Raw genomic sequence first — 17,936 nt, 5'->3', positions numbered from 1 at the left:
TCAATGATGGTTCTAATGTTAGGTGTCCATTTCCAATCCTGGGAGATTCTAGAACTCAAAAACCTGAAGGACTCCAGCTGTTGAATATAGTAACAGGTGGTAGCAGAGTAGAGCTCCTCCCTCCTATTTGGGCAGCCAAACCCCGAATATCAAAGGCCGGGTCTCGGCAGAGAAGGGACCCCCGCCTGAAGCTGTCCAGGGCCTGGCGATGACTCCCAGCATCTGGATGGCTTTGCTGTGTCCCTTGATGTCTGTCTCCTTCTTTCAGCTCTCTGGCCTGACCAGCACGTTATCGGACATGGTGCTGTCTCATCTCTTCAGCCAGGTAAGACAAGCCAATGGCAGATGGCCAATTACAGGCCTCCCTCCCTCCCCCTTGTAGAGGTGGCTGCTTGCAAGACTGGATGGTCACAGAAATGGCTTTGAAGGCTCATTCACACATACCAAGATGGGGAGGGGATATCAAGCCATTCCGCCCAGTTTTCCCTGACATCCCATGTGTTTATGTTTATTAGATTTGTATGCCGCCCCTCTCCGTAGACTCGGGGCGGCTCACAACACAATAAAAACAGTTTATAACAAATCTAATAAATTTACAATTTAAAATTTAAAAAACGCCATTATTAAACAGACATACACACAAGCATACCATACATAAATTGTATAGGCCCAGGGGAGATATTTCGGTTCCCCCATGTCTGATGACAAAGGTGGGTTTTAAGGAGATTACGAAAGGCAAGGAGGGTAGGGGCAGTTCTAATCTCTGGGGGGAGCTGGTTCCAGAGAGTTGGGGCCACCACAGAGAAGGCTCTTCCCCTGGGGCCCGCCAAACGACATTGTTTAGTCGATGGGACCCGGAGAAGGCCCACTCTGTGGGACCTAATCGGTCACTGGGATTCGTGCGGCAGGAGGCGGTCTCGGAGATATTCTGGTCCAATGCCATGAAGGGCTTTAAAGGTCATAACCAACACTTTGAATTGTGACCGGAAATTGATCAGCAACCAATGACTGAGGAGTGTTGGAGTAACATGGGCATACCTAGGGAAGCCCATGATTGCTCTCGCAGCTGCATTCTGCACGATCTGAAGTTTCCAAACACTTTTCAAAGGTAGCCCCATGTAGAGAGCATTACATTGGACATGGGGTGGAGATGTAAAGCTGGGTATCATCAGCGTACTGATGATACCTCACCCCATGCCCTTGGTGCTGCTGAAATAGGATATTCCAACACTGGAAGTTGGGCTGGGGGAGGCTGGCAGTCCTGGTGGGATCCATGGACATGTCTCATCTGAATAGTTCATGCTGAGCAAGAGGGGCTGCCCCCCTTCAGTGCAGGGAGACCTCTGAGCTTCTAGTGGGCAGAAGGAGGCTCTAGCCAAAGGTTTCTGTGCCTGTCTTGTCTGCTACGGGCAGTGCAAAAGTCCCTTGTGTGTCCCCACTCCAGGCAAGTTCTCCGCCTGTCACCATCAGCCAGCAATTGGGAGGCCTGACTGGGCAGAGGGGTGGAGAGCCTTGGCCCCCAAAGGTGGGCTGGGCATGGGGGAGGAGGGGGCTGCTTGCCAGGGCTGCCTCTGCCATCTCCACACCCACAGGAGGAGCTGGCCAATAACATGGAACTGGTGCAGAGCTATCGCCAGCAAATTTCCAGCACGGTGAACCAGTTCAACCTGCAGCTCTTCTGGAGTATGTACAACAGGTAAAGCGACCCTCCCCCCCGCAAACTACCCTTGGACCCAGAGCCCCCTTGGACGGCAGCAGAGCCTCCTCTGAAAGGCCGTGGGAGAAAAGGGGCTCCTCTAAGTCTCACATCCTCAGAACGTCTTTCTCCGGACCCTCATCCTGTTGTGCAGGGTCCTCAAACTTGGCAACTTTAAGACTTGTGGACTTTAACTCCCAGAATTCTCCAGCCAGCTATGCTGGCTGGAGAATTCTGGGAGTTGAAGTCCACAAGTCTTAAAGTTGCCAAGTTTGAAGACCTCTGATCTAATGTAATGTAATGGGAGAATGCCGGAGCTGAGGGGGAACCACAAGTCCACAAGTCTTAAAGTTGCCAAGTTTGAGGACCCCTGCTGTTGTGGGGAGAAGCCGGACCTAGCAGGCTTGGCTGCTGTGCCCCTCCGCAAGTTAAGCTTGTACACCAGGGAAGCGGCATCCAGACCAGTTCCTGCCATCTGGGAAGTTTGGGTTTCCCCCTATTTCAGGATTACAGATGGACGGTATGTGACACATTTGTCTTGGCGGTGAGGGCCCTAAGCAGGCAGAGGGGCCCAGGACAATCTTGGAACCTGAGGCAGTGACTCTAAGGGGAGGAGGCTTTTCTGTGGTGGCACCCTGAACCTGTGTAAGGTTGCCTCTGTCACTGCTGTACAGTGAACTCTCTTATGTTTAAAAAAGTTTCTGCTACACCCTTTACTTCCCTGCCTCTCCTGGACTGTTGCTTTCACTGCTTCTAAACCTGCATATTTCTAAAAAAACAACAACCCTGCTGTGCAGTCTTCCTTGGAGTATTAGGTTGCTTGGGCCTCTGAATCGTTCTGTTGCCAAAGTCTCAGGGTGAACGGTTAAACCAGAATAAGCCAATGAAATAACTGAAAAACCATCACCAAGGAGGACAGGCAGTAGCAATACCACATGAGAAGGTGCAAGTACGAAATGGAAACACAGCCTGGATCAAGAACAGTGATGGTGAACTTTTTTTCCCTCGGGTGCCGAAAGAGCAAGAGCGCATGCTATCGTGCATGCATGAATGCTCAAACCCATAATTCAATGCCTGGGGAGGGCGAAAACAGCTCCCCCTGCCCCCTTCAAAGGCTCTCTGGAGGCCGGAAACGGCCTGTTTCCCAACTTCTGGTGGGCCCAGTAGGCTTGTGTTTCACCCCTCCCAGGCTTCAAAGGCTTTCCTGGGAGCCAGGGGAGGGCAAAAACTCCCTCCTCCATCCCACAGAGGCTCCCTGGAAGTCAAAATTGCCCTCCCAGAGCCTCTGTGCAAGCCAAAAATCAGATGGCCGGCACACACATGCATGTTGGAGTTGAGCCAGCAGATATGGCTCCGCGTACCACTTATGGCACCTGTGCCATAGGTTCGCCATCACTGATCTAGAATCAAAGTTTAAAACACATTCTCCCCCAGTCTGGAGCTGAGAAGGGCCCCATAAGCCTGGGTAAAAAAACAGCTCCATTGAGAAGTGAGGCCGGGTCTGCACCAGAAGGAAATTTGGGCTCATGACTAGACGGGGCCTTGGAAGCCCCCAGCGTGGCTCTGTCAAAAGCTGGCCAGAGACCTCTCCTCAAAATGTCCTCTGCATTTCCTGGAAGAGCTCCCCGAAACCCCCCTTTTCTCTCAGCCGCAGAGACCTGGAGATGAATCGCCCTGGCACCGCGCCCAACGCCAAGACGCTCCGGTGAGTCCCAGCCAGACAAGCGGGATGGGGGCGGGCGCAGGAGGGGGGCTGTTCCGCTGACGGCATTTCTCCCCTTGGGCTCGCAGCTGCCCGGTGATGCTGGTGGTAGGCGACAACGCCCCTGCGGAAGATGGCGTGGTGAGTGGAGCCGGCTGGGCTGGAGGGCTTCAACCGCTGGCGGCTGCACCTTCGCTTGGATCTTTTGGTCTTTGTGAGGCCCAGAGAGAAAACAGCCACTTCCCAGAAGCCTCTGCCTGGGGGGCAACGGGTAGCAAATGCTGCCACAGGGCCCAGCAGGGATGGGTCGCATTTAACTTGTCTGGAATAATTTTGGTCCCCAACTTCCCCTCTGGCGACCTCCAGGTGAAGGGGGCTCTAATTACAGCCACTGAGGTTGCTGTGGCTGAAGGGCCCTGCGGAGGGAGAAATGGTGGCCTGGCCTCCTTTCTTGATTGACTGACTTCCTGAATCCATCTGAGACCTGCAAGGGGTTGGCAACTGCCTCAGGCCTGCACGTCCACGGTTTATTTATTCATTTTATTTGTTTTATTAATTGGATTTGTATACCGCCCCTCTCTGAAGACTCGGGGCGGCTCACAACACGGCAAACTATATACAATGTACAAATCTAAAAATCCAATTAATTTTACTAGAAAAACTTTAAAACTCTACTAACATTTAAAATCATTAATTCCCATTCACATTGCAAAGCATGCTACGTTTGTTGGCCATTAATTTATTTGATTTTTAAGCCATCCTTCTCCTTAGACTCAGGGCAGCTTACAACATGTTAGCAATAGCCCTTTTTAATAGAGCCAGCATATGGCCCCCACAATCCAGGTCCTCATTTGACCCACCTCGGAAGGATGGAAGGCTGAGTCAACCTTGAGCCGGTGATGAGATTTGAACTGCTGACCTACAGATCTACAGTCAGCTTCAGTGGCCTGCAGTACCGCAGTCTACCTGCTGCGCCACCCTGGCTCTTTTTTTGTTGCTTTTTTCCAAGGAGGCCAAGACAGTTCAGTCTTTTAGCGGTAGAAGTGGAAGTTTCATTATTATTATTATTTATTAAATTTGTATGCCGCCCCTCTCCGCAGACTCGGAGACTCCATTGCTCTTGGGATAGAGTAGAACAGATACTGAATGGGCAGTCTCCATTCTTACATAAAGGTGGCTGCCATATCTAGGTTGTGAGAATTCACCTTTAGGCATCCTGTCCCCAGTTAAAAATTATTTTCTCCCGTTGCAAAACGAGATGATGCATCTTTAGCCCCAAGGGTAGCGTTCCCTGGGATTTAATTGAAGTGGGGGGGGGGCTTCCTGCTCTTGTTTGGGTGCCTGCCTGCCAGGGGAAAGAGATTAGGCCACGTGGCCCTCTGCTCCTGGTGCTAGTGGGAGCTTTACTCCTTTTGCAGGTTGAATGCAACTCCAAGCTGGACCCAACCACCACCACTTTCCTGAAGGTGAGTTGGCAGACCAGCACACTTACCAGAGGGGTCCCTGGATGCTCTCCTTCCCTCTGATGTCCCTGTATTCGGTGGCCTAGTAAGTTGTGTGTCCTGCCCTTGGGACCTGTCAATTCCAGCCTGTGGTGCTCTCTCTTTTTCCTTACTATCTGAATCGAAGCCAAGGCCTGGGGAGGGAGGGGCACTGCACCCCAAAGACACGCCAGGACATGCCAAGCTTGAAGGAGGGTGCCCATTGGTGCCTCTGGCAAAGAGTGGGTCTTGCTGGCGCTGTGGCATAGATGCAAAGCCCTGCAGTCCTTTCCTTCCACTGGCTGTTCCTGATTGGCACCTCACCCCCCTTATGTCTGGAGGCAGGAGGGGCGTTTGTAGCTCCAGAATGGTGTCCGTGTGGCCTGGGCAGTCTCTTTCCAGCTGTTGTCGAGACCGAGAAAGGAAGGAAAGGAGGGCAGCTGTATATTCTTGCTCCTTTTAAATATTTATATTAATATAATAATGACAACAATATGTATTGGGGGAAATGTGCTAGACTATAGCTCAAGCTTGGAGTTTTAGTCCTGTCTAGAGGGTCCACAAGGAATGAATGCACGGAGGTCTTTTCTTGCAAGGCCTATGGCTCCCCCCTCCCCCCTTGCTGGGGCTTAGGGACCAATTCCAACAGACATTGGGGTGTGTGTCCACCCCCCAATAATTCTGATAAGGGGTAGAAAATCATCCTGCCCAAAACACTTTTCCATCAGCACAAGTGCTGCCCTGAAGGTGGGAGAAGCACCCAGGTGGCCTCAGAGCCAGGGAAGAAGGCCGGGCCCTCGGGGGTGGGCTACTGGGGGAGTGGGTGAACCCAAGGGCCGGAGGAGCCTGCCCAGACGCCACCTCTGCTTTCCTCTTAGATGGCTGATTCCGGAGGGCTTCCCCAAGTGACTCAGGTGAGCTCCCCCACTTTCAGTCCCCTGCCTGCCGAGGAGCCTGGAGCTGGGCCAGAACCAAGCTCCCCTCCCCCCTCCCCCAACATGGCTTCTTGGTAGGCCAGGCTGGCCCTCTGGGAAGTGGGCTACGGCTTCTTGACCGGGAGGCCCTCCCCCACTCAACCTCTGAGTTCAGGAAAGTCTCTGTCGGCTTTGGACATTTTTGCCCCTTCCCTTTGGTTTTGGTGGAGAATTTGTACTGTTGGTGAATTAGAATTAAATTCACAAACTGCATTTGAATATGAAACGTCCCAAATGTTTACGTAAAAGAATTGGAAGGGACCTTTGAGGTCTTCTAGTCCAGCCCAAGCAGGAGACACTGTATTTCGGGACAAGGGGCTGTCCAGTCTTTTCTTAAAAGCCTCGAGCGATGGAGCGATCCACAATTTTAGAACATGCAATACACAAATATTCATTTTTTTCTCTCCTTTGTTTTCTCACCAGCCTGGGAAACTGACGGAGGCGTTCAAGTACTTCCTGCAAGGAATGGGCTACGGTGAGGCCACCTGGGCTTTGGTTTCAGGAGGTGGGGAAGGAAGCCACTGGCCAAAGTGGGGCTCACTGCTGGCCCCAAGGCGGGCCAAGTCCTGCCGGATCAGAGCTGTGAGCCTAAGTGCCCTTCACCGGTTGCCCGAATTGCATGGGGGAGCTTGCTGGTCCAACTTGCAGGGTCAGGGACAGGAAGTGGGGCCAAAAGGCCCCCCCGAGGCTGCTCATTTTTCAAGCACCCCCCCAAAGTGGGCAGCCTTTCTCCAGAGCTGGGTTGCTAAGCAAGGAGTGTGGGTGCCTGTAGTAGCCACACTGAGACAAGGGGGGGGGGAGGGCTGGGGCAACAGGAGCCAAGCAGCCCCACCCACTTCTACCCAGGCTGGAAACTTTTAAAGGAAGCATGGATGCCCCCTCTCCCACCCACCCCCCTCTGGGTTTGGTCTCCCACCCAGCTTCCTTGAGAATCTTGGGAGCCCCAGAGTCTCCCAGCAGCTCCCACAACCTCCTTTCCCAAGGGCTGCCCCCCCCCCCCGGCTGCTTTGGTGGCAGCCACCTTCTACCCAGCTGCTGGAAAACAGGAGAAGCAAGAAGCCCATTCGGGCATCCCGATACTCAATGCCCAGAGTGCCTGAAGCGGGCAGCTCTGCTCTGGTGTTTCCTCAGCTCATCCAGAGCTCCTGCCTGCCAGCTTGGCCAGGGTTCCCACTTTGAGGAGGGGGCCTGTCCCCTCACTCCTTCCCCAGAGCTCTCTTGCCTTCGGCCCCCACCTTCAAGCCTCCCCCCCCTTTTTTTTCAGTGGCATACCTGAAGGACCGGCGGCTGAGTGGAGGATCAGGTACGGCGAGGCCTGCTCCCTTCCTGCTTTCTGTGGGTGCCCCCAGCCCCCCCCCCTCTGCCTTACATCGCCTGCCCCGCCCTCCTTGGTGGAGTGTGTCCTATTCTGAAGGGGAAGTCATGGCAAACTCCCCTTCACCAAGCTTTGGGGTTCCCCAACAGATCCTGCAACAATGGCCAGGCCCAGAGGGGGGAGGAGCATCCAAGGGACCCCGTTTCCAATCTGACAAGCAAAAGGAGTGGGAGCAACGGCTCTCCAGGGGCTGATGGTCAGGGCCATAAACAGGGGAGGGGGCAGGGGGGGGCACAGGCCCCTTGTCCTCTGGGGAGAGGCTGATGCTCCTCTCCATTTTGCTGCCCTGAAGAGGCCTGGGGGACACTCTATGGCCCGGGGTGAGATAAGCCATAGAGCAGGGGTAGGCAAACTTGGTTTTCTTTGACGTGGACTTCAACTCCCAGAATCCCTGAGCTAGCACGATTAGCTCAGGAATTCTGGGAGTTGAAGTTAACAAGTCATAGAAGAGCCAAGTTTGCCTACCCTTTGCCAGTTGGGGCTCCGCCATACACCGCTATCCTTTGGAGAGAAGCAGCCCCGTGCCCTCGTCCTTGGCAGCCAGAACCAGCCTGGCCCGTGGCAAAGTGCCCCTCAGCACTCAGGTGTGCTCGCACAGGAGTCCCTGCTGGGAAGACTTGCTTTCCAAAACGATCCATACTGGGGGTCTGGGACAGTGATGGGCAGCCTTTCTCGGCTCGGGTGCCGAAAGGGTGCGCACGAAACATAGTCTGTGTGCTTGCCCACACTCCCAGTGCAATACATGTGCACAACCCCCATACTGCCCCTCCCACCCATGCGCACAACCACCCATGCTGCCCACCCGCTTATGCACACACAGAGGTCTCACTGAAGCCTCTGGACCTCTGGGGCCTCATGCATGCTGGGACTGACACAGGGCGTGTCCTCCGATGTAACTCCACCTGTCACCTGTGGCACGCGGGCCATAGATTCGCCATCACTGGTCTAGGACAGCTCGCTGCTTCTTGCTCGTCCCGGAAAGCCCAGTCTGGCGACCTTGCCTGACTCGATGTGGGACAATTCTTTTTATTAGTTACATCAATCTAATGCAGGAGTCCCCAAACTCGACAACTTTAAGACTTGTGGACTTTAACTCCCAGAATACGTAGCTGGAGAATTCTGGGAGTTAAAGTCCACAAGTCTTACAAGTTGCAAAGTTTGAAGACCTCTGACCTAATGTAATGTAATGGGAGAATGCCGGAGCTAAGGGGGAACCTCTTTTTTGTAGTTTGACTGAGGGAAAAAATTGGGGAGAAAGAAGGCAGAGGAGGAAGAGAAGGCTCCCCTCGCCTCTGGCATTCTCCCGGGGTGAGTTGTCCCACCTTGAGTTGCCCCACGGCCAGCTGGACCGGATGTGGCAAATTCCCCCATTCTGCCATACTGGACAATGCCAGCACGCTCCAAACAAGTCAGGGCCAACTGCCCCCTCCCTGGTTAGGCCACCCAGGCTCCCCTCAGGGGTTAATCTCCCCCCATTGACCCTTGTTCTGCTTCTCCACAGTGCCCTCAGCCAGCATGACGCGCTTGGCCCGTTCGCGCACAGCCTCCCTCACCAGCGCCAGTTCGGTGGATAGCAGCCGCCCCAGGGCCTGCACTCACTCCGAAAGCAGCGAAGCCCTGGGCCAGGTCAACCACACCATGGAGGTGTCCTGCTGAGAGCCCCCCCCCCCCGACGCCTTTCCCTCGGCCACCGTCTTTGTTCGGAGAGCTGTGGCCGTCCACCATCGCCTCCCTCGTCCGCTGCTGTTTATGCTGCTTCTTGTGGCTTCCCCCTGTCTGCCCATCTCTCCCAAGGCCATTGCAGATACAAAGTCGAAGCAGGAAGCTTCCCATCCAAGGCTGCCTTCCTGCTTGTCATTTTAGAGTAGCTGCGTCCCCCTCGCTCCCTCCGTCTGTCACGTTGGTTCCTCTAGTGCACTGTTTCTCAACCTTGGCAACTTGAAGATATTTGGACTTCAATTCCCAGAATTCCCCAGCCAGCATCCGCTGCCTGGGGAATTCTGGGAGTTGAAGTCCAAATATCTTCAAGTTGCCAAGGTTAGGAAACCCTGCTCTAGCGACAAAAGTAGCCCATCTCCCCCACCAGAGCCTGGAGGCAGGCCGGGCACAGCTGGGGATTGGCCCGCCTGAGGGTGTGGGTCTCCCCCTAGGGCTCCTCCAGTCGAATTCCCTGAAGCCGCTTGATCCTCGCCAACAGCACGGGGCCCATCCGCCCTCACGGTGGGAGGGAAGAGCGCCGGGTGGGCGGCGCCCGCAATTCCCCCGAGGCGCTGAGCGGAGAGCAGGCGGGCCTCAGGCAGGGGGCACCCCGCGCTTCCTGCCCCTCCCGTCACCAGCCTAGGAAATGGGCCCGAGGGCGGGAAGGTAGGCCGGGCGAGGGGAGGCGGCGGCTGGAAGCAGGAAGAGGCCGGAAAGGCCTCCCCGCGCAGAGCGCCGCTTCCCAGCCGGGACCCCACTACCTTTCCCACGGGAAGGGGGGAGAAGATGAGGCGGAGTCGGTCCCCTTCGGAGGGCCGCCTGTTTCCTTCTGCCTGCAGGAGGGAGCCTGGCTGGTCGCCCCACCCCCACCCGTTCGAAGCCCCCGGGCACCCCGCTCCCCTGAGGGCTCGGGGTGGGGGACCTGGAACTGGCGGCCTGGAAGGGGATTGGTGGGCGGGGGCTGCTGTCCGGGGATTGCCCGCGGGGGGAGGGGAGGGTCACGCCAAGCCTCCCGCGTTTCCAGAACCCACGTCCAGCCCCTCCCTTCCATCCCCCCCGCGGGGCCCCGCCACCGCTAGCCCCGCCCTTCGTCTCCTTCCGGCTCCGGGGCGGAAAAAGAACGAACTGTCGTGTATTTGCAGTGCATTGTAGACTCGGAACCCATTAAACTTCCGCATCTTTACTTCACCGGCAGCTCTCGCTCGTTTTTTCGCGGCGTTTGGGGAGGGGGGCGGGCGACGCGTGGGAGGGACTACTAGGGCGCGGGGAGGGACGAGTGGGGGCTTCTCGGCCAATGGCGGGGCGTCTCGGGTCTAGGCTCACATCCGGCCCCGCCTTCTTTTGCCCTCCCCTTCCGGCGGCCGAACGCGATGGCGGCGAAGAGGGCCCGGCGCGACTCCCCGGCGTCTCCCGCGCGTGCCCTGCCCGCCTTTCTGCGCTGGTGCGCCGAAGCCGGCGTGGAGCTGAGCGCCAAGGTAGGCCGGCGTCTCTAGCGGGGGTGTGTGTGTCAGCGGGGGGGGACCTCCCTGGGGGTGGCCCCTTTTCCTTCCCGGCCGCTTCCGTCTTGCCGCCTGCAGGTGGGCGTGAGCCGCGAGGGCACCGCGGACGCCTACGGGCTGGTAGCCAGGGAGAGCCTGCGCGCCGGCGAGGAGCTCTTCCGCATCCCCAGGACGGCGCTCCTGTCCCAGCACACCGGCGCCCTCGCGCCCCTCCTGCGGGAAGGTACCACCAGCCCCGCCAGGGGAGGGTCGGGCATCGAAGGGGAGGCGGGGCCCCTGCCTGGGCGGGAGTCTTAACAGGGGCGCCTGCCGGGGGGGGGGCAGGAAGAAAAGCGCCTTTCCGTCGGAAGCTCACCCGGGAGGGAGGCGGAGGGGCTCTTCCTCCGAACCGCCAGATCGACGTCCCCATGCCTGCCTGCCTGCCTTCCCTCCCCTAGAAGCGGCCTCCCTCCGGAGCCCCTCGGGCTGGGTCCCCCTCCTCGTCTCCCTCCTCTACGAGTGTACCGCGAGCGCTTCCCGTTGGGGCCCTTATTTCTCCCTCTGGCCCCAGTTCGCCCATTTGGACCAGCCCATGTTCTGGTAAGAGGAGCGCCTGCCCCGGCTGCTTCGCCTGCCTCCGGTGTCGTGCGGAGGAGGGTGTGAATGGAAGGGGGGACAGCCATTAAAGCCCTCCCCTCCCCGTGGCTGTGGTAGCCATTTCAGCTGCAGTTGTTTTGAAGCTGCCGCTTCCCACCGGTGTTCCTAAGACTCTCCCTTTTTCCACTTCCCTCCCGCTGCCCTTCCGTCCATTATGCTGGTTGCTTTTCATCAGAAGCTAAACTGGAATCTCTCAGCCGAGCAGATACAGAAGCTGCGTTTAAGTGTGAAGAACTAGCAACCTTTCCCAACCCCCATAGTTTTTTGGGGCGGGGTGGGATGACTTTATTGGGCCACTTGTGATTAGACATACCAGGGATTTGTCTCCTAATGTGCCTTCATCTCCAATGAGGAAGCTGCTCTTTTTGCCGGATCTCTTGTGCAGGGGTCCTGAAGAACGGGCCCGGCTTCTGCAAGGGACAGGAGTCCTCGAAGCTGTGGAGAAAGACTTGGCCAATATCGAGATGGAGTATTCCTCTATCATCTTGCCTTTCCTGAAGGCCCACCCAGATCTTTTCGACCCGAAGGTCCACACCCTGGAGCTCTATCGGAGGCTGGTGGCATTTGTCATGGCTTATAGGTAAGAGGAAGAGGCACAGGCCAAGGACTGGCAGCCTCAGAAAGCATGGTAAGAGAAAGAAGTGTCTTTGCAGGCAGAACCATATAGGCCTCCGAGAGGAGTGCTTGGGGAGGAGAGATGGGAAACGGTTACATTTTAAGTAAACCTACAGGTGGCCCTTGCTTACCAGCTGCCTTATTTATTTATTTATTTATTTATTTATTTACTTACTTATTGATTGATTGATTGATTTGATTTGTATGCCGCTCCTCTCCGTGAACTCTTGTTCAGTGTTGCTTGTTTGAAGTACAAAAGTGCCAAATAACTTTACAGTGCTCACATTTATGATATTTATGAGCTTTTAGTACAAATCTTCTATAATTTTTACATACCGTATTTTTCAGACGTACTGGTGTATAAGCTGCACCTTAGTTTTTGTGGAGGAAAATAAGAGAAAAGCTGATTGGTGGGTGAATCCAACGCCTGGAATAACCCCAAACAGCTGTTCCTAGAGGTGAACTTTAGCAACAGGTTTGTGGGTTGTGAGCTCTGCCTTACTTTTCCAGCTTTTGAAACCTCAGTTTCAGAGTATTTTTTCAGTCCCTGAAACTTCCATTTGGGAGGCTGGGCAGAGGTACATTTGGTGTGTAAGACGCACCCAAATTTTCACACTCTTTTTGGGGGGGAAGGGGGGAAGGTACGTCTTATACTTTGAAAAATATGGCACTGCGAAGAAACCTTAGTGGTTCTCAACCTTTCTAATGACACAACCCCTTAATACATTTCCTCATGTTGTGAGGACCTCCAACCAATTCTCCCAACAGAGCTCTAAGCTAATTGGCAGGAAGGTCAGAGGGACAACCCCCCCCCCCCCCCCCACTGTAAACGCCTGATTGGTCGGATTTTAAAAATATGTTCCAAGGCGCCAGAATAGAAGCTTTAGTTCCTAACATCATGGGGAATTTGTCTTTCCCACGGTCCTCTTAGGCCACCCTTGAGAAACGGTCATTCGGCCCCCAAAGTGGTCCTGGCCCCCATGTTGAGAACCACTGCTAACCAAATAATTCATGGGATTTAGTGGCCGCTTGTCTGTCAGCCTAGTTTCAACAGACTTCAGGATCCCACAGCTACCTTCCCTCTTATCTTCCTCAATGTAATTTTGTTCCACTTCTTTCTCACGCAGTTTCCAAGAACCTCTGAATGAGGAGGAGGAGGAGGAGGAAGAAGAACCTAATCCTCCCGTGATGGTGCCCCTGGCAGATCTTCTAAATCACGTGGCCAACCACAATGCCAACTTGGAATACACTCCGGTGAGCCAGAGCCTCACTGCCACTCTACTCTCCCTGAAGTTGCCTTGCCCCGAGACGTGCATATCCAGGAAGGTTTTGAAGAGGGATCCAGGGCAGGGATACCCTCCTCCCTTTTGTGCCCTGACCTGGAGGCTCTGTTCCAGGTCAGTGGAGCAAGTACGTGGTAGGAGTGAAAACGACAATTCCGTTGAGAGACAGTCCGTTGCCGAGGGTCTGGGCAAAGCTTTTTTTCTAGAGAGATTCAGGAGAGCAAAGCAAGAAGGAATCTGAAGGGATCCCCTTTCCTGCTGTCTTGGCAGGAGTGCTTGAAAATGGTCACCACTCAGCCTATCCACAAAGGCCAGGAGATCTTCAACACTTACGGAGAAATGGCTAACTGGCAGCTCCTCCACATGTATGGCTTCGCTGAGGCCTACCCAGGCAACACCAACGACTCAGCTGACATCCAGATGTCGACGCTTCTGAAAGCTGCACTTCAAGGCAAGTGGCTCACCCCTTATTTAGCACAAGGTGCATCTTGAATTGAAATCAGATTTTCTTTTTTTAAAAAAAATAGTTTTTATTGAAATATTTATATTAAAAACAAAACATAGAAAACATTGAAAACACAATATAACATACAAAAAGAAAAGAAAAAAAAAGAAAAAAGATTTTTAAAAGTTCATCAACTGATTAATCAGTTTGTACATAACCATTAAACACACCAGATAATTAATTATTTCAATGGCTAATACGAACGGTAACATAAAAAAAGAAAATCATTTCGGTTATTTAATTAATTTACATATTTGTTACGCTTTCAACCGCCTATAATCAATCCGGAGATTTTCTGTTTCAGGCAGAGAGGCCTAGTCAGACAACACAGGTCAGGTCGTCCTCTTAAAATCTGAGGGTTTAATGAAAGGTGGGTTGGAGAGGCCATCGTGATGGATTGCATAGCACTGAGGGAAGTGAGAAGGGCTGCCTGCCTCTAATAGAGCTAGAAACAGGGACATTATGACAGAACAGATTGATTGACAGTAACAAGAAAACCTGAAAGCAGGAATTTCCTGGACAGAAACCATTGAAGACAATCCATTGAGAGCTGGTGCTGCTGCATTTTAAGCCAGCTGTAGCCTTTGGTTGCTCCACAACAATCCAGTGGTGAGTTCAGCAGGGTGTGAAAACTGAGGAGCCTCCCAACTGAGGAAAGGGCAGAAGTGGCCCTCCAGGAGAAGCCACGCAAAGGCCCTCGTGGCCAGGGCTGCCACCTGCTCTGAGAAGTAACTGGCAGTCCAGAAGGACCCCAAATTGTGTTAACTGCTGAAGCGCAAGACCCGGGGAGGACGGAGGTGACTTCAGCCACTCAGTTTTCTTAGAATGGAGTTGAAGTCTCTTCCACGCTGAACATTTTCAGTTGTGTCCACCAGATTGGGAAGGTTGCTTATTTGTAAATTCAAAATAACCAGATCACACTTAAGTAGGAGAGAACTGCTAGTTTGCTGCTATTCAGTTAAACAAGGAAGACAAAGGCTTGTTCTTTCCCAAACAAGCACTCCAGAGCTGCTTCTGACTGTATGTTATTCAATCAGCCACAGATACAGACACGGGAGAGAAGCTGGTTCTGGACCAATGGAACTTTCTTTGCCATCAGGAAATGGTGGGTGAGGAAGGGGCCTTTGTGATTGGCTGGGAGAGAATTTTCACTGAGGAGGAGCTCTCAGTAGCATTGCAGGTAAGTGATTTGATCTCCTAATCTGGGAATTATTTTGGTTAAGCAACAGGAGAGTTAGTTAGTTTATTTATTTATTTATTCATTTATTCATTCAATTTTTATGCCGCCCTTCTCCTTAGACTCAGGGCGGCTTACAACATGTTAGCAGTAGCACTTTTTAACAGAGCCAGCCTATTGCCCCCACAATCTGGGTCCTCATTTTACCCACCTTGGAAGGAGGGAAGGCTGAGTCAACCTTGAGCTGGTGGTGAGATCTGAACCGCTGACCTACAGATCTAAAGTCAGCTTCAGTGGCCTGCACTCTACCTGTTGCGCCACCCCGGCCCTTTGGAATACTCCCTGCTTTGTTTCTTTTCACTTACTTACTTACTTACTTACTTACTGGATTTTTTTGCCACTCCTCTCCAAGGACTCGGGGCAGCTCACAACATATAAAACAATATACAATATACATATCTGAAAAATCCAATTAATACAGGTTAAAAAAAATTAAAAATTCTAATAACAATTAAAATCATTCATTCCCATTCACATAGCAAGACTTACTACACACGTTGGCCGGGGGGGGCGGGGCGGGGGCTAATGGCCCCAAGCCTGGCAGCACAGATAGGTCTTTAAACTTTTTCAGAAGGCAAGGAGGGTGGGGCAGTGCTAATCTCCATGGGGGTAGAGCTGATTCCAGAGGGCTAGGCCCCCCTTCCCCTAGGTCCCGCCAAGTGACGTTGGTGAGATGGCGGCCCATGAGGCACATGCGTCAAACACCTAGGTGTACTTATCTGAAGATCTATGCTCCAAAGTTTACTGTATCAGCATTGCTCAAAAGGCATTAATTGTTGTAAATAAATTTAGTTTTGCACATTTGTTTTCTGCAAATATTGTATTGCTAATTAGAGCTTATAAAGTTTATGCTAGGCCAGGGGTCTGCAACCTTAAACACTCAAGAGCCATTTGGACCCATTTCCCCCAGAAAACATTGGGAGCTACAAAACCTGGTGGATGGGACCAACTCGATGTCACTCACTCCTACCCAGTCTCAGGCCAGACAATTGGTTGTTAAAAATACCAGGACCTATAAAACCCTTTGATCCCTCTCACTCTCTCCCCATCTCTCCCTCCTCTCTAACTGTGCATGTGTGTATATCTTCCTCCCGCTCTGTCTCCCCCCTCTACAGTATTTCTCTGTATGTCTCTCCCTCCCTCCCACCCCGATTCTGATATGAGGCATTGAGCAGACCATGTGCTCCCACAGAGCCTTGCACAGCATAGTGAGCTTGAGCTCACTTCACATGGTGCCTTCTCCTCCTGGAGCCCATTATGACACGGGGCCCCAGTGCAACCCTGTCCCACTCGCCCCTACAAACAGGATGCAGCTTACAGCCCAAGGTGGTGGGAGGTGAGGGCTGCCTTCAGCCAAATTTGGCCCGAAGGCAAATATAGAGCCACTTCGCTCCTGCACTACGGCTCCGGATGTTTTTCTCTACTTGTTTGATAAGTATGAATACATTCCCAGCACAGCAAAACACATGACTGCAGAATGGCACCAATGCTACATTTTACTAGAGACGTAAAAGAGAAAAATTTAAGTATTCCACTTGTGAAAATGACCATCTCATCGTCCTCCCTTTATGTTTACGTGTGCATTACATTTAGCTGGGTGTTTTGCAAAATACTTACATAAAGTCCTTGGTTATGCTTTGACTGTTTTGTATGAGTGTTCTCGCTGTCTTGCAACGTGGAGCATGTGAGACAAAACCCTGCAAAGGGTGAAATTGGCAGGCTTTTAAGGAAAGATGAGCTGGGGAATGGCCTGCTTGAAATTCACTGAGAAAAGCAATTTTAGGTTGAAACCCAAAAGTGAGTTTGTCTGGTGAAATTTGATTTTGGTTGACGCCTCTAACTGGGAGTGGCGTGTTTGTCTTATTACAGGTGCTGACTATGTCTGCGGAGGAGTTCAAGGAATTCAAAGACCAAGAGGAAAAGGCCAATGGAAGAGGGACCCCTTGCTGGATCCAGTCCGTTACTATGATACCCAGCCTGAGTGTTGCTCAGAAGAAGCTTCTGTTTGATGCCACAACACTAACACTGAAGGCTTTCTCCTCTAGTCTGAAGGAGGAGGAAACGATGCTGGGAGACCGGCAGGCTTATCTGAAATTAAGCAGCCGAGAGCAATTTGCTCTCCAAGTACGATACGGCCAGAAGATGATTCTGCACCGGTTGCTTGAGCTGGCAAAGTAAGTGCTGCTGTGAAGGTGGCAGCCTTTGTGCCTGGATGCCTGAACGAGGCTTTCTGAGCCTAGGCTGTTTTCCTGGGTAATGAAAATGAAATCTGCAGAGGGAGCTTGTTTCTGTCCCTCAAGGACCTAATTGCTCAGACTTATCTTCAGAAGAAACTGTTTGACCCAACCCATCAAAGAAGTACAAAAGATGTACTTTTGTCATAGCTTGGTGTAGTTTGTCAGGTTCGATTCTTAAAAGGATTATAGGGAATTTTACTATGAAGACTGTATAGAAATAAAAGGATACCGCAACTGGTAGGTAGTATCTCTAAAGTATGAAAACTTTAAGGAGGCACAACGGCTCAGTGGTTAAAGACATTGAGCTTGTCACCCGGAAAGCTGGGTTTGAGACTCAAATGCCATGCAATGGGATGAGCTCCCATTACTCCTGCCCACCTAGCAAGGGAAAGGGTGAAAAATGTGAGATTAATAGGTACCAATTCGGTGGGAAGGTAACAAAGGTGTACAGGCGGCCATGTGGCCATTATATACAAGAAAGAATGATGTTTCTTCTATACAGTACTCCCTATTTTTCCACGTAATCTCCATCCCGTTCTATGACCTTCCTCCAGCGGGACACAAGGGCATGTATGCCCTATCAGTACCACTCCTTGTTCTGGTCACAAAGCCATTTCTGCATTGTGCGAATCACTTCTTTATCATCCTCAAAATGTCTTCCGTGAATGGCATCCTTTAATGGCCTAAACAAGTGGAAGTCTGAGAGAGCTAGCATTTGTTAATGTTCCCAACAGTTTCTCCGCAGTGAGAAATTCAATGACGACATGCTGTACATCACTTATAGACGCCATTTCGAAACACTGCTGCAGCTACGCTATCTATCCGAAGAAACATAACATTTACACACCCACTCCTAACAATTCAAATAATGTATATCTAAAGTTTTGCATTCGCACCATTACTGTAGGCTGAGAAAAAAAAAAGTGGTACATTGCTTTCTGGATGATTCTTGTACATTGAACTTTCAAATTTCAGGCAAAATAAAGTCCATCAAACAA

The 17,936-nt window shown here is 52.4% G+C and overlaps 2 protein-coding genes across 7 annotated transcripts in view; both read left to right on the top strand.

The window, feature by feature from the left end:
* NDRG4 (NDRG family member 4) overlaps nucleotides 1-10,114 on the top strand; it is a 35,241-nt gene extending 25,127 nt beyond the window's left edge. For all 6 annotated transcript variants that reach the window (XM_070760559.1, XM_070760558.1, XM_070760557.1 and 3 more), the window contains 9 exons: nucleotides 269-325; nucleotides 1,593-1,696; nucleotides 3,345-3,401; nucleotides 3,488-3,539; nucleotides 4,817-4,864; nucleotides 5,758-5,793; nucleotides 6,277-6,328; nucleotides 7,118-7,156; nucleotides 8,730-10,114. In XM_070760559.1, the coding sequence (XP_070616660.1) occupies nucleotides 269-325; nucleotides 1,593-1,696; nucleotides 3,345-3,401; nucleotides 3,488-3,539; nucleotides 4,817-4,864; nucleotides 5,758-5,793; nucleotides 6,277-6,328; nucleotides 7,118-7,156; nucleotides 8,730-8,884 (600 nt within the window). In that variant the 3' untranslated portion in view covers nucleotides 8,885-10,114. The remainder of the gene's footprint in view (nucleotides 1-268; nucleotides 326-1,592; nucleotides 1,697-3,344; nucleotides 3,402-3,487; nucleotides 3,540-4,816; nucleotides 4,865-5,757; nucleotides 5,794-6,276; nucleotides 6,329-7,117; nucleotides 7,157-8,729) is intronic.
* A 150-nt stretch (nucleotides 10,115-10,264) lies between these two features.
* Nucleotides 10,265-17,936, top strand: SETD6 (SET domain containing 6, protein lysine methyltransferase). The gene is made up of 8 exons (XM_070760556.1): nucleotides 10,265-10,401; nucleotides 10,504-10,648; nucleotides 10,863-11,004; nucleotides 11,447-11,641; nucleotides 12,804-12,930; nucleotides 13,230-13,410; nucleotides 14,502-14,644; nucleotides 16,571-17,936. The coding sequence occupies exons 1-8, from the start codon at nucleotides 10,297-10,299 to the stop codon at nucleotides 16,877-16,879; spliced, it is 1,347 nt and encodes a 448-aa protein (XP_070616657.1). The 5' UTR covers nucleotides 10,265-10,296; the 3' UTR covers nucleotides 16,880-17,936.

This window comes from Erythrolamprus reginae, chromosome 9, assembly GCF_031021105.1.
Source record: "Erythrolamprus reginae isolate rEryReg1 chromosome 9, rEryReg1.hap1, whole genome shotgun sequence".
Lineage (NCBI taxonomy): Eukaryota > Metazoa > Chordata > Lepidosauria > Squamata > Dipsadidae > Erythrolamprus > Erythrolamprus reginae.
This window is presented reverse-complemented; position numbering and strand designations above follow the sequence as displayed.

Excerpts from the sequence above, each read along its gene's own strand:
- SETD6 (XM_070760556.1), top strand. The coding sequence starts at position 10,297 with ATGGCGGCGAAGAGGGCCCGGCGCGACTCCCCGGCGTCTCCCGCGCGT. Across the intron at positions 10,402-10,503 it reads GCGTGGAGCTGAGCGCCAAG|GTGGGCGTGAGCCGCGAGGG; the intron begins GTAGGCCGGCGT and ends TGCCGCCTGCAG. Across the intron at positions 13,411-14,501 it reads TCTGAAAGCTGCACTTCAAG|CCACAGATACAGACACGGGA; the intron begins GCAAGTGGCTCA and ends TTATTCAATCAG.